Source organism: Garra rufa, chromosome 15 (assembly GCF_049309525.1).
Source record: "Garra rufa chromosome 15, GarRuf1.0, whole genome shotgun sequence".
NCBI classification, from domain to species: Eukaryota; Metazoa; Chordata; class Actinopteri; order Cypriniformes; family Cyprinidae; genus Garra; species Garra rufa.
In genome coordinates, this window is record NC_133375.1 from 43,923,346 (window position 1) to 43,936,422 (window position 13,077).

Sequence of the window (13,077 nt, forward strand, 5' to 3'; positions counted from 1 at the left end):
TGGGTGACTCTGTGCATGAAATAGATTGGTTTCTCTCGAAGTCACTTGATATAAAGCGCCACATGCTGCTGAGATGCATCATAGTTCAACATCCAGCGTTTCTGAAGGCCTTCTGCAGCATCCTACCATGGAAGACGTGATCTCTCCAGAGTCCAGGGATTTGGGAAGAGCTGTGTGCATCATTACAGGAGCGTCTAAAGGCTACGGTCGGACACTGGCGATGCAGATGAGCTGCCTGCTGAAGCCCAGATCCGTCCTGATGTTAGTCGCCCGAACCGCAGACCAGCTGAACCAGGTCAAGGAGGACATCGTAACCCTTTATGGAGGACAGAACAAACTGGACGTCCGCTGCGTGCAAGCAGATCTGGAGAAGAAGGAAGGCGTGGAAAAAACGGTGCAAGCTGTTAAAGAGACGCCAGTCACTGAAATGGACCACTTACTTCTGATCAATAACGCAGGTGCGCTGCGAAAAATTATTATCTTATTCAGTATAATATAATACAGTAAGTATAATTTATTTTTTATTTTTTAATTAAATTATTTATTCATTTATTTTATGTAATAAAGAAAAAAGTTATAATAAAAAAGAGTAATAATATATATATATATTTTTAAATAAAGACAACTAAAACTAAGCATTTACTTAAAAAATCCTAAAAAAAAGGGTTCAATTAAAATAGCAAATATTTAAATAAAAACAACTAAATAAACAATTATTAATATTTTTTTATTAAAACATCTAAAAATATATATTCGAAATTAAATCATAAAGTTCCAATTTAAAAAAATCGCTTCAAAAATAAATAAATAAAAATAAAACATTTGTTTTTTAATTAAATCATAAGTCAAATTAAAATAGATAATTTTTTAATAAAAACAACTTAAATAAAACACTTGAAATGAAGTTACGAATAAAAAAGGTAGAAAATGAAATGAATTGCTTACAAAATAAAATAATAAAATAACAATGTAAAATAAATTAAACGATTATTCATATTTATATACAAAATTACAAATATTACAAAATTAAAAATAAAAAAGTAAAATAAATAATTAAAAGATTAAATTTTTTTAAATAAAAACAACTAAAACGAAACATTTACTTGAAATTAAAATCATAAAAAAGGTCAAATTAAAATAACTATTTTTTAAATAAAAACAACTAAAATAAAAAATATTTGAAATTAAATCATAAAAAAGTTCAAATTAAAAATATAATCACTTCAAAATTAAATAAATAAAAATAAAATATTTTAAATTAAATCGTAAGTAAAATTAAAATAGATCATTTTTAAATAAAAACAACTAAAATAAAGCACTTGAAATGAAAAGTTACAAATAAAAAAGGTAAAAAATTAAATAAATCGCTTACAAAATAAAAGAATAAAATAACAGTGTAAAATAAATTAAAAGATTATTTATATATATATTTTTAAAGTTAAAAATTAAATAAATCACTTACAAAATAAAAAAATAAATGTTAAATAAATTAAAACATTTACATTTTTAAAATAAAAACAGCTAAAATAATACACTTTAAATAAACAAAGTTAAAAACTGTAAAAATATATATAAAAAGATTTTTTTATATATGTATTTTTGTCTTGTTTTCCAGTCCAAATATCTAAATATTTTTAAATCAAGCATATTAATTAAATATAATTATATATTAAATATATAATTTGGCATTTAGATTTATTTAAACAATTAAAATTTTAATCGTTTTTAAAAAAAAATTTTTTTGTATTAATTTGTATTTATTTTAATTAATTTTATTTAATATACTTTTTTTTAATTATTTCATTTAAATGTTATTTTTTAAAAATAAACAATTCAAATAGATTTGCTTAAGTTTAATATTTTTTTTGTCTTGTTTGGTTTCAGGCTCTCTGGGAGACGTGTCTCGCTTTGCTGTGACGTTCACGGATCCGGCGGAGGTGAACCGTTACCTGTCGCTGAACGTCAGTGGCGCACTCAGTTTGACGGCCGGCGTCCTGCAAGCATTTCCTCGCGGTCTGGGCTTGCGGCGTACGGTGGTGAACATCAGCTCTCTGTGTGCGCTCAAGCCCTTCCCGTCGTGGGTCCTTTACTGCGCCGGTAAAGCCGCTCGTGACATGATGTTTCGGGTTTTAGCCGAGGAGGAGCCGGACGTACGAGTGCTCAGCTACGCCCCCGGTGAGTGCTGAAGATCGCTCTTGTTTATCACAAACACACATGCACAAAATACACTGTCATTAAGGAGAGTAACACTGTTTCGTTAAAAAAAAAAAAAAAAAAAAAAATTTGTAAAGTCAAACATTTTAAAAAGTAAAATAAATTATAAATCAATTGCTCACAAAATAAAAAAATTAATTAAATAAAATTTTAAAAATAAATAATTAAAAGATTATTAATATAAAACATACTAAAAATAAAAAAACAACTAAAATTAAACACTTGAAATAAAAAGTTAAAATTTACAATATGTAAAAAATTTAATAAATCGCTCAAAAAAATCGCTTAAAAAATAAATATAAATAATTAAAAAAATATTAATATAAAACATGTAATTTTAAAATAAAAACAAAACACTTAAATTATTAAAAATGCAAACATAAAAATGCTAAATTAAAATAAAGAATTAAAACAGGAAAAATCATAAAAATGTAAGCTAAAAAAATAATTAAAAATGAAAACAATTAAAATGAACATTTACTAAAAATTCACTCGCAAAAAATATACAAATTAAATAATTAAAAAATATTAAAATAAAAACAACAAAAAAATTATTTACTTGAAATTAAATCATAAGTAGTTCAAATTAAAATAAAGATTTTTAAAAAGCAATTAAAATAAAACAGGAAAATTAAATCATAAGTTCAAAAAAGTATTTAAAAACTAACTAAAAACAAAAATTATAAAATTAAATAAAAACAACAAAAATAAAACACTTATTAAAAATGCAAGCATAAAAAAGCAATTAAAGTAAAACAGGAAAAATGTAATCATAAAATGTAAGTTAAAATAAATCTAAAATAAAAACATTAAAAAATTAACTTGAATTATCTTTTTTGAATTATTAATTTATTTTACCTTTTTATTTTGTTTATTTTTAAGTGATTTATTTTAACATTTTGTTATTTCAAGTTATTTCAGCTATTTTAATTTTACCTTTTTTGATGTAATTTCAAGTAAAATGTTTTATTTTTGTTGTTTTTATTTTAATAGTTTTTAAAATTAAACTATAAACATGTCATATATATGTGACCCTGGACCACAAAACCAGTCTTAAGTCGCTGGGGTATATTTGTAGCAATAGCCAAAAATACATTGTATGGGTCAAAATGATTGATTTTTCTTTTATGTCAAAAATCATTAGGATATTAAGTAAAGATCATGTTCCATGAAGATTCTTTGTAAAATTCCTACTGTAAATCTATCAAAATGTAATTTTTGATTAGTAATATGCATTGTTAAGAACCTAATTTGGACAACTTTAAAGGTGATTTTCTCAGTATTTTGATTTTTTTGCACCCTCAGATTCCAGATTTTCAAATTGATGTATCTCAGCCAAATATTGTCCTATCCTAACAAACCATACATCAATAGAAAGCTTATTTATTGAGTATTCATATGATGCATACATCTCAGTTTTGTAAAATTTAACCTTATGACTGGTTTTGTGGTCCAGGGTCACATATATATATATATATATGACATATGTATAGTTCAATTTTAAAAACTATTAAAATTGTAGCTCAAAGGTGACAATCAAAATAAAAATAAAAAAGTATAAAGAGTATAATGATGAAATGACTGACCGTGTGCCGCAGGTCCTCTGGACACAGACATGCAGCTGCAGGCCCGTTGTCTCTCTGGAGATCCGCAGCTGAGGCGCTCCTTCTCCTCCATGTTCTCCGAGGGCCAGCTGCTCTCCTGCGACGAGTCCGGAGCCAAACTCATCAAACTCCTGCTGGACGACGACTATCCGTCCGGCGCTCATCTGGACTTCTATGAGCTCTAATGCTCTAACCGCGCTCACTGTACATACCTTATACCATGCTGTTCATAGATTGATGTTCTTTTTAGCTTTTAAAAATCTGTAAATGCGTTTAGAAATACATCGTGTTTTTATAAAGAGAATAGATGCATAAATGTTCATGGATATTTTCTCTTTTATTGTGTGGAGTTTGATCAAGCAGCTGAGGACATCTAGTGGAGCTCCTGGACAAATACAGACAAACACAACAAAACAAAACAGCTTTATTGAATAAATGCATTTCAATTATTAATAAATTGAAATAAATCAACAGTTCATTCAGTAACTGAAAATTATGCTTTATGTTGAACACATGTTAAAGTATTTAGTTTTTTATTGACTGAAATGTTTACTGAGATCATTTATTAATTTAGGTGTTTCATTTTAATTTATAACAGTATAATAAAATATACATAATTATCGTATAAAAAAATATTTAATAAACATTAAATGTGTAAAATAAAAATGCACATTTTATAAAACACGTATGGACAATAAATGTAAAATTAAATTTTAAAAATAAAAACAATTAAAAGAACTTACTGAAAATTAAATAATTACAAATATAAAAAATTAAATACCTCATTTTAAAGTAAAAATTAACCCATCAAAAATATAAAATTAAATAATCGCTTAAATAACATATAAAAATTTGTAAAAATTTAAATAAATAATCAACACATTAAAAATGTTTTTTCATTTATTCATTTTGGGTGTTTAATTTTTATATATAATAGTATAATAAAATATACAATTTAATTAAAAAATAAAAGCAATTTAATAAATACATTAAACATGAAATCATAAAAATAAACATTTAAAATGAATAAATAGTTTTTAAATGTGCATTATTAAAATTCAATCATTTTAAAATAAAAACAAGTAAAAAGAACACTTTTACATATTATATAATTAAAAAATGTAAAAATTAAAATAGCTTATTTTAAAATGAAAACAACTCAAATAAAACACATTAAAAATGCATAAATTGAACAATTAAAATCTATTATTTTAAAATGATTAAATTCAAATGTATTTATATTAATTCTGAAGTTTCATTTAGTATAATAAAATATACATAATCACCAAATGTTTTAAATGTTTTAAACACATTTAAAAAAAGTGCATGCAGTTACTTCATATATCGAAATAAACAGAAAAAATGAAATAAATGAATAATTGTAAAATTTACATTATTAAAATAAAAAAATCATAAAAATGTCAAATTAAATCATTTTAAAATAAAAAACGATTAAAAATAACACTTGCTAAAAATTAATAATTAAAAAATAAAAATATTTTTAAAATAAAGACAACTAAAATTAAACACTTGAAATTTACCCATCAAAAATATTATATTAAATAAATCAACAAAAATATATAAAAATTTTAAATATAAATATAAAAATAATTTAAAAGAGATATAAAGAGATATATATATATAAAACACTTGATATAAAATTATATGAAATCATAAAAATGTCATAAAAATTTTAAATAAATAATTTTTAAAAATTAAAAAACATAAAAAAACACTTAAAAGATAAATACAAAATAAAGATGTTAAACATGTTAAAATATTTAGTTTTTATTAACTTGAAATCGTTAGAGTTAATATAATTTACTAATTTTAATATATATGTAAATAATAAATAATTATAAAAATAAATAATTAATAATTAAAAAATATACATTAAAATAAACCACTTACAAAAAAATTAATCATTTTAAAATAAAAACAATGAAAAAGAACAATTAAAATATAAAATTAAATAAATCACTTACAAAAATATAAAAAATATTTAAAAATAAATACTTAAAAAGCCATCAATATCAATTAAATTAAATAATTTTTTTAATTAAAACATGAAAACTAAAAACACTTGAACTTAAACCATAAACATGTAAAATAAAGAAATAATTGAAAAACAAATGCAAAATAAAAATGTTAAACATATGTTAAAGTATTTCATTTTTTAATTTACTGGAAATGGTTAGAGTTAATTTAATGTATTAATTTTGGGTGTTTTATTTTTGTATAATAAAATATACACAATCACCATATTTATAATAGATTTTTTTTTAAAACATGGTATTAATAATATATTATAAATAATATATAATTATATATGACGATGATAATAATTAATAAAATATAGAAAATATAATGTATTGGTATTGTGTATTTTCGGCATTTTAAAATAAACACATTACAGCATATTTAAAGTGCATAGAATTACTTTATATATTAAAATAAACAGAAAATGGTACAAACATTCCTAAAGTGCTTGTTTTAAACAAGTATTCATTTAAATATCACACAAACATATTATTCAAGCTGAAGTATTTGTATCGATATTGCCTTGCCACCTCATAAATGTATGATTTTTAAACAAAAAAATATATATATTATTTTTCTATTATGCACTATATGTTAAGAGCAGATTTTCTGTGCTTTTATCCCCTGATCATACTGATCTGACTAATATGATCTGACATTAACACTTACAGACTGTTTCCCGTCACATGACGCGCGTCTCTTTGATGGAGGCGGTTCCCATGGTAACAGCTGCGTGGTGATGTCATCGCTGAATTTGTGAATGGAGAACAAGAGCTGAAATAACCTGCGCTGATCATAGGGCTCTCCTGGAGGACAAAAACCAAAGTGAACTTTGCCATGTCTTTATGAGAGATGCACAAGATTCGTTTCTGTTTCTGTGATTCAATCAAGACTAATTCTATGAAAAATGAAAGACACTGCTGCTCAAAAGTTTGGGATCAGTAATTTTCAATGCAGACTTTTCTGCTCATCAGGGCTGTGTTTATTTGATTAAAAATGCAAAAAAAAAGTGTAATATTGTGAAATGTTAATGTAATTTTAAATAGTGTTTTTCTATTTTAATATACTTTAAAATAAAATGTATTTTTGTGATGCAATGTTACATTTTTCAGCATCATTACTGCAGTCTTCAGTGTCACATGGTCCTTCAGAAATCAGTTCAGAAATCAATGTTGGAAACAGTTGTTCTCCTTATTCTTTTTTTCAAACCTGTGATTCTTTGACTGATAAAAGGTTAAAATAGTTACTTTATTGTAACATATATCATCAAATTGTTATATTAGTGCTACCAGTTTTGCAACATCAATATTGTCATTTATTTGTAACATTTGAACTTTTTATTTATTGCAATATTTTGTCATTGCAACATTTCAGTGCAATCTTCACAAACAACTGCATTAGATTTATCCCACCGTCAATATGTTTACTCATCCTATGACCACACTCAACAAAACTGAATACATGTGACCCTGGACCACAAATCCAGTCATAAGGTTAAATTTTACAAAACTGAGATGTATACATCATATGAAAGCTATAATAAATAAGCTTCCTATTGATGTATGGTTTGTTAGGATAGGACAATATTTGGCTGAGATACATCTATTTGAAAATCTGGAATCTGAGGATGCAAAAAAAAAATCACAATACTGAGAAAATCACCTTTAAAGTTGTCCAAATTAAGTTCTAAACAATGCATATTACTAATCAAAAATTACATTTTGATATATTTACAGTAGGAACTTTACAAAAAATCTTAATGGAACATGATCTTTACTTTATTTCCTAATGATTTTTGGCATAAAAGAAAAATCTATAATTTTGACCCATACAATGTATTTTTGGCTATTGCTACAAATAAACCCCAGCGACTTAAGTGTCACGTATCTGGTCTATCTCGTCATGAACTCTAGCACACACATTCTGGACTGCAATCCCCATAAGCCACTGCACCAATCACTGCACACAGCTGCTCCTCGTTTCCCACTTTACTGATTACTAGTCACAGCTGCACCTCATCACACTGTCTGCATTTAAGCCACTCACACACACAGCCACCTTGCGAAGTCTTATCATTCCCTATGGTCGTAATTCTAAGCGTTTTTCTCTGTGTTGGATTATCTGTGTATGACTCTGGACTGTGTACCCCGTTGACGATTCCTGCTTCCTGCCATTGCGACCATTCCCTGTCTATCGAACTGTTTCCCGGATTACCTACGTTGTTCCTGTTTTCTGGTGATTATTCTGGCCTGTTGACGATTCTAATAAATGCTGCAAATGGATCCGCACGTCTCAGTCTGACTCCCTGTGACAAGACTTCCCCACTACAAGGATCCAGCAGCTTTATTCTCCAGCATCACAATATGGACCCGCATGAGTCTGTAAGCAAGATGGCCTCCCTTCTAGAGTCTCTTGACAAGATGGCCTCCCTTCTAGAGTCTCTTGACAAGATGGCCTCCCTTCTAGAGTCTCTTGACAAGATGACCTCCCTTCTAGACTCTGTTCGCAAAATGGCTGCCCTTCCAGAGTCTGCTCTCAAGATGGGCCCCCTTCCACAGCCATGGCACAAGATGGCTACCATCAAATCAGTGACTGCGCCGCCAGAGCGCCCTCCAGTGACTGCGCCGCCAGAGCGCCCTCCAGTGACTGCGCCGCCAGAGCGCCCTCCAGTGACCGCTCGCTCAGAGCCTGCTCTTCCAGAGTCTCCGCTGGAGACGCCCAGCCCTCCTGAATCTCCGCTGGGGTCGTCCAGTTCTCCAGAGCCCGCTCCTCAAGAGCGTTGTCCAGAGCCTGCTTATCAAGAGCGTCGTCCAGAGCCCGCTTCACAAGAGCGTCGTCCAGAGCCCGCTCCTCAGCCCAGCCTTCCAGAGCCTCCGCTGGTTCCGCCCAGCCTTCCAGAGCCTCCGCTGGTTCCGCCCAGCCTTCCAGAGCCTCCGCTGGTTCCGCCCAGCCTTCCAGAGCCTCCGCTGGTTCCGCCCAGCCTTCCAGAGACTCCGCTGGTTCCGCCCAGCCTTCCAGAGACTCCGCTGGTTCCGCCCAGCCTTCCAGAGACTCCGCTGGTTCCGCCAAGCCTTCCAGAGACTCCGCTGGTTCAGCCCTGCCTTCCAGAGCCTCCGCTGGTTCAGCCCAGCCTTCCAGAGCCTCCGCTGGTTCAGCCCAGCCTTCCAGAGACTCCGCTGGTTCAGCCCAGCCTTCCAGAGCCTCCGCTGGTTCAGCCCAGCCTTCCAGAGCCTCCGCTGGTTCAGCCCAGCCTTCCAGAGACTCCGCTGGTTCCGCCCAGCCTTCCAGAGACTCCGCTGGTTCCATCCAGTCGTCCTGAGATTCCTGTCTGCCCGGTTCTGGTCACGGAGCTCATGCATGGACTGTTCCCACCCACCCTCCCTGCTGCTCCAGTCCCGCCACCTCTGTCTCCTGACAGTCCCTCTGCTCACCCACATCCCACCTTCGGTGCAGAGGACTTGCCGTGGGACTGCCAGTCTCCATCGGTGTCCAGACTGAAGGACCCCTCACCATCACCTCCAGTCTCAGAGTCCTGGACTCCACCTCGGTCCTCCGACCCTGCGGCTCCACCCCGGCTCTGTGCTCCCTCGTCTCCGTTGTCGGCCATCGGCCCACCAGCTCCTCCGGGCTCCATCGTCTCTCCGGCTCCGCCCCGGTCAGTCGTCGCCCCACCTTCGCCTCTGGACTCTACTCCTCCGGCTGCGCCTCGTCACTCCGTCCTGCCGGCTCTGTGGACCTCCTCCCTCCCGTGGGCACAGCCTCGATCCTCTGTCACTCCGGCTCCGCTGCGTACCTCCGGACCTCCATCTCCGCCGGGGTCGCCAGAGCCTTGGGTTCCGCCTTGGCCCTCCGGATCCTCTGTGTCGCCCAGGACCATCGACTCTCCGGTTCCGCCTCGGGCTCCACCTCCGTCGGTCGGCCCCATGCAGGAGCCAACCCTTCCTTCATCATGGCTTCTCTCTCCGTCGGCTCCGCCTCAGTTCCTGGTTCCAGTACCCCTACATGGACCTGGCCCTCCATCCCTCCCCCTGTTACGCCTCCGCTCCACCACCCTCCAGGTTGTATTAGGTGGTTAGAGCGTCTGGAAGCCGCTCCTTGGGGAGGGGCTCTGTCACGTATCTGGTCTATCTCGTCATGAACTCTAGCACACACATTCTGGACTGCAATCCCCATAAGCCACTGCACCAATCACTGCACACAGCTGCTCCTCGTTTCCCACTTTACTGATTACTAGTCACAGCTGCACCTCATCACACTGTCTGCATTTAAGCCACTCACACACACAGCCACCTTGCGAAGTCTTATCATTCCCTATGGTCGTAATTCTAAGCGTTTTTCTCTGTGTTGGATTATCTGTGTATGACTCTGGACTGTGTACCCCGTTGACGATTCCTGCTTCCTGCCATTGCGACCATTCCCTGTCTATCGAACTGTTTCCCGGATTACCTACGTTGTTCCTGTTTTCTGGTGATTATTCTGGCCTGTTGACGATTCTAATAAATGCTGCAAATGGATCCGCACGTCTCAGTCTGACTCCCTGTGACATTAAGACTGGTTTTGTGGTCCCGAGTCACATTTGTGAATTTATATATTAATACTAGACACCTTAGAGATAACATGTACCAAAAATCTTTGTCATATCTTTATGTTAACATACTTTTAGCGTTAAATTTCTGAGCTTTCCTGCAACCATCATTGTCTTATGGTGCAAACAGGAAATAAACTGCTCTGGTCATGTGACAATTTGCACTAATCATGTGAAACTGCACATAATCCTTTAAAACTTCTGCATGATGATAAACAGCTCTTAAACTTCAGCTGAAGCTCATTTTATATGGGCTATATATAGATGGACACTCTTGAGACTCCTCTACTGGCTCGTTCTTATCAGAAACTGAGAAAATAATAAAATGATAGCGGCATGAACGTTCAGTTTCATAATATTTAACAACATATCATTTAAATCCCAGGAGAGAACCTGCATAGTTGAACATTTAAAAGTTGATAGCTAAAGACTATCATAACGTGTTTAGACTAACATTAGCTAGGTTGCTTCTCTTCAAGGACATCTTAATCGTATTCTTGATAATCAATAACTCAAGGCAAGTCATAGTCATGAACACATTTTTTAAATCTTGTAATATTATAAAGCCTTTATTATTTTTCAACTCTACAGCTGTGCAATAAAATTCACTTCAAAGATTCACTTTTCATTCATAAAGACGACATGGAAAAATGTCTTTTCACAGAAAACGTCTTTTTTAAGCTGAAAATGACATGAAATGAAGCATATAACCAGCAGATGGCAGCAGAGGATCAATCATTGGCTGCAGCTTCAACTCGATAGTTTTTTGGGGGGGTTTTTCAAGACGTCTTGCTTTTCGATTTATTATGAAGTTACTAGTATAATAAATTGTATTACTTTTACCACACTGAAGTATATAGTATAGCAAGTGCAGAAAGTCATTAAGCTCAGACACAAACATCCTATAAGGGTGAATTATTTAAATACTTATTGTTCACTACAAATGAAGTAAGTTATGGTAAATATTTATGGTATAAGAATCAAATAATGCACTCAATATTAATTTGAAATATTTTCTATAATTTAATAACTACATCTTTTATGCTTTATCTTGAAGTTTAAAAGCTATTAAGTAGCCTATATTTAACCAACACAGACGTGTTACTGCTGTAGTTTAGTTACTCGGAATCATTTCATGCACAGCTCTGTTTTTGATATCAGTTTGTTAGATGATTGGTTCGGTTATTACTGTCATTCATAGCAATGACTGGCGCATATTTAGCCGATTTACTCATATATTTTGTTTAAACTCAAGTTTGTCATTCTTGAAACGGTATACATGGATGTTTGGTCCCCTTAGACAAACTAACCTTTTCTTTGATTGTGAATGCATTATAGAGAAAACGAGAAAAGTACACTCCTATTACGGCTCACTACAGTTTACCAGAAATTACTAAACTGGCTCGTCTAAAACAAGGAAGTAATCTGTGCATTTGGTCAATTCTGTTAAAGACAATATCGCCCTTTGCATTGAACTTTGAGCATCGTAACCTTGCAGATGTAACACTAACATTACACACTAACTAAAGTTAAAGTGAAATCATAATCAATGATCCCTTTAAGTACCCCTGAGATTTTAAAATAAATATTTTAATTACTAAGCATCACATTTGCATGTACGGTTCTCTGGTTAATTGTCATATTTCTTATTTTTTAGTAAGTTAATTATTTTGATTGCTAATTTAAAATGATTTATTTTGATTTTACATTTTGGTGATTTAATTACTTGTTAGCCTTTCATTAAACTCACAAACCCCCTGCAGCTCCTTTAAGAACCTGTTTGGGAAACCTTGATGTAATATAATGTTTAATGCATTTCATGTTCATTGACCATATGCATGGATTAATTCCTTGTTTTAGTCAAGCCAGCTCAGTAATTTCCAGTCAACTGTACTGTGCTGTAATAGAAGTGTATTTTGCTTGTTTTCTCTACATAATCCATTCACAGTCAAAGTAAAGTTTAGTTTTTCTAAGAGGACCAAACATCCATACCGTTTGAAGAATGACAAACTCGAGTTTAAAAAAAATATATGAGTAAATCAGCTAAATATGCACCAGTCATTGCTATGATTGACAGTAATAACCAGACAAAACATCTGACAAGCCGATGTCAAAAACAGATTCAGACTAAATTCAGAGTAACTAAACTACAGCAGTAACACGTTTGTGTTGGTTAAATATAGGCTATTTAATAGCTTTTACACTTCAAGATAAAGCATAAAAGATGTAGATATTAAATTATAGAAAATATTTCAAATTAATATTGAGTGTATTATTTAATTCTTATACCATTAATATTTAACTTATTTAATTTGTAGAGAACTATATATATAAGTATTTAAATAATTCACCCTTATAGGCTGTTTGTCTGAGCTTGATGACTTTCTGCACTTGCTATACTATATACTTCAATTTATTATAAATCGCAGAGCAAGACATCTTGAAAAACTATGGCGTTAAAATGTCAGCCAATGATTGATCCTCTGCTGCCATCTACTGGTTATATGGGTCATTTCATGTCATTTTCATCTTAAAAAGACATTTTCTGTGAAAAGACATTTTTATGAATGGAAAGTGAATCTTTAAAGTGAATTTTATTGCACAGCTGTGGAGTTGAAAAATAATCAAGGCTTT

At 32.6% G+C, this 13,077-nt stretch overlaps 1 protein-coding gene across 1 annotated transcript; it reads left to right on the top strand.

The window, feature by feature from the left end:
• On the top strand, nucleotides 1-4,207 carry LOC141286738 (sepiapterin reductase-like). Its single transcript, XM_073818841.1, has 3 exons — nucleotides 1-458; nucleotides 1,885-2,175; nucleotides 3,813-4,207. The coding sequence occupies exons 1-3, from the start codon at nucleotides 74-76 to the stop codon at nucleotides 4,001-4,003; spliced, it is 867 nt and encodes a 288-aa protein (XP_073674942.1). The 5' UTR covers nucleotides 1-73; the 3' UTR covers nucleotides 4,004-4,207.
• The last annotated feature ends 8,870 nt before the right edge of the window (nucleotides 4,208-13,077 follow it).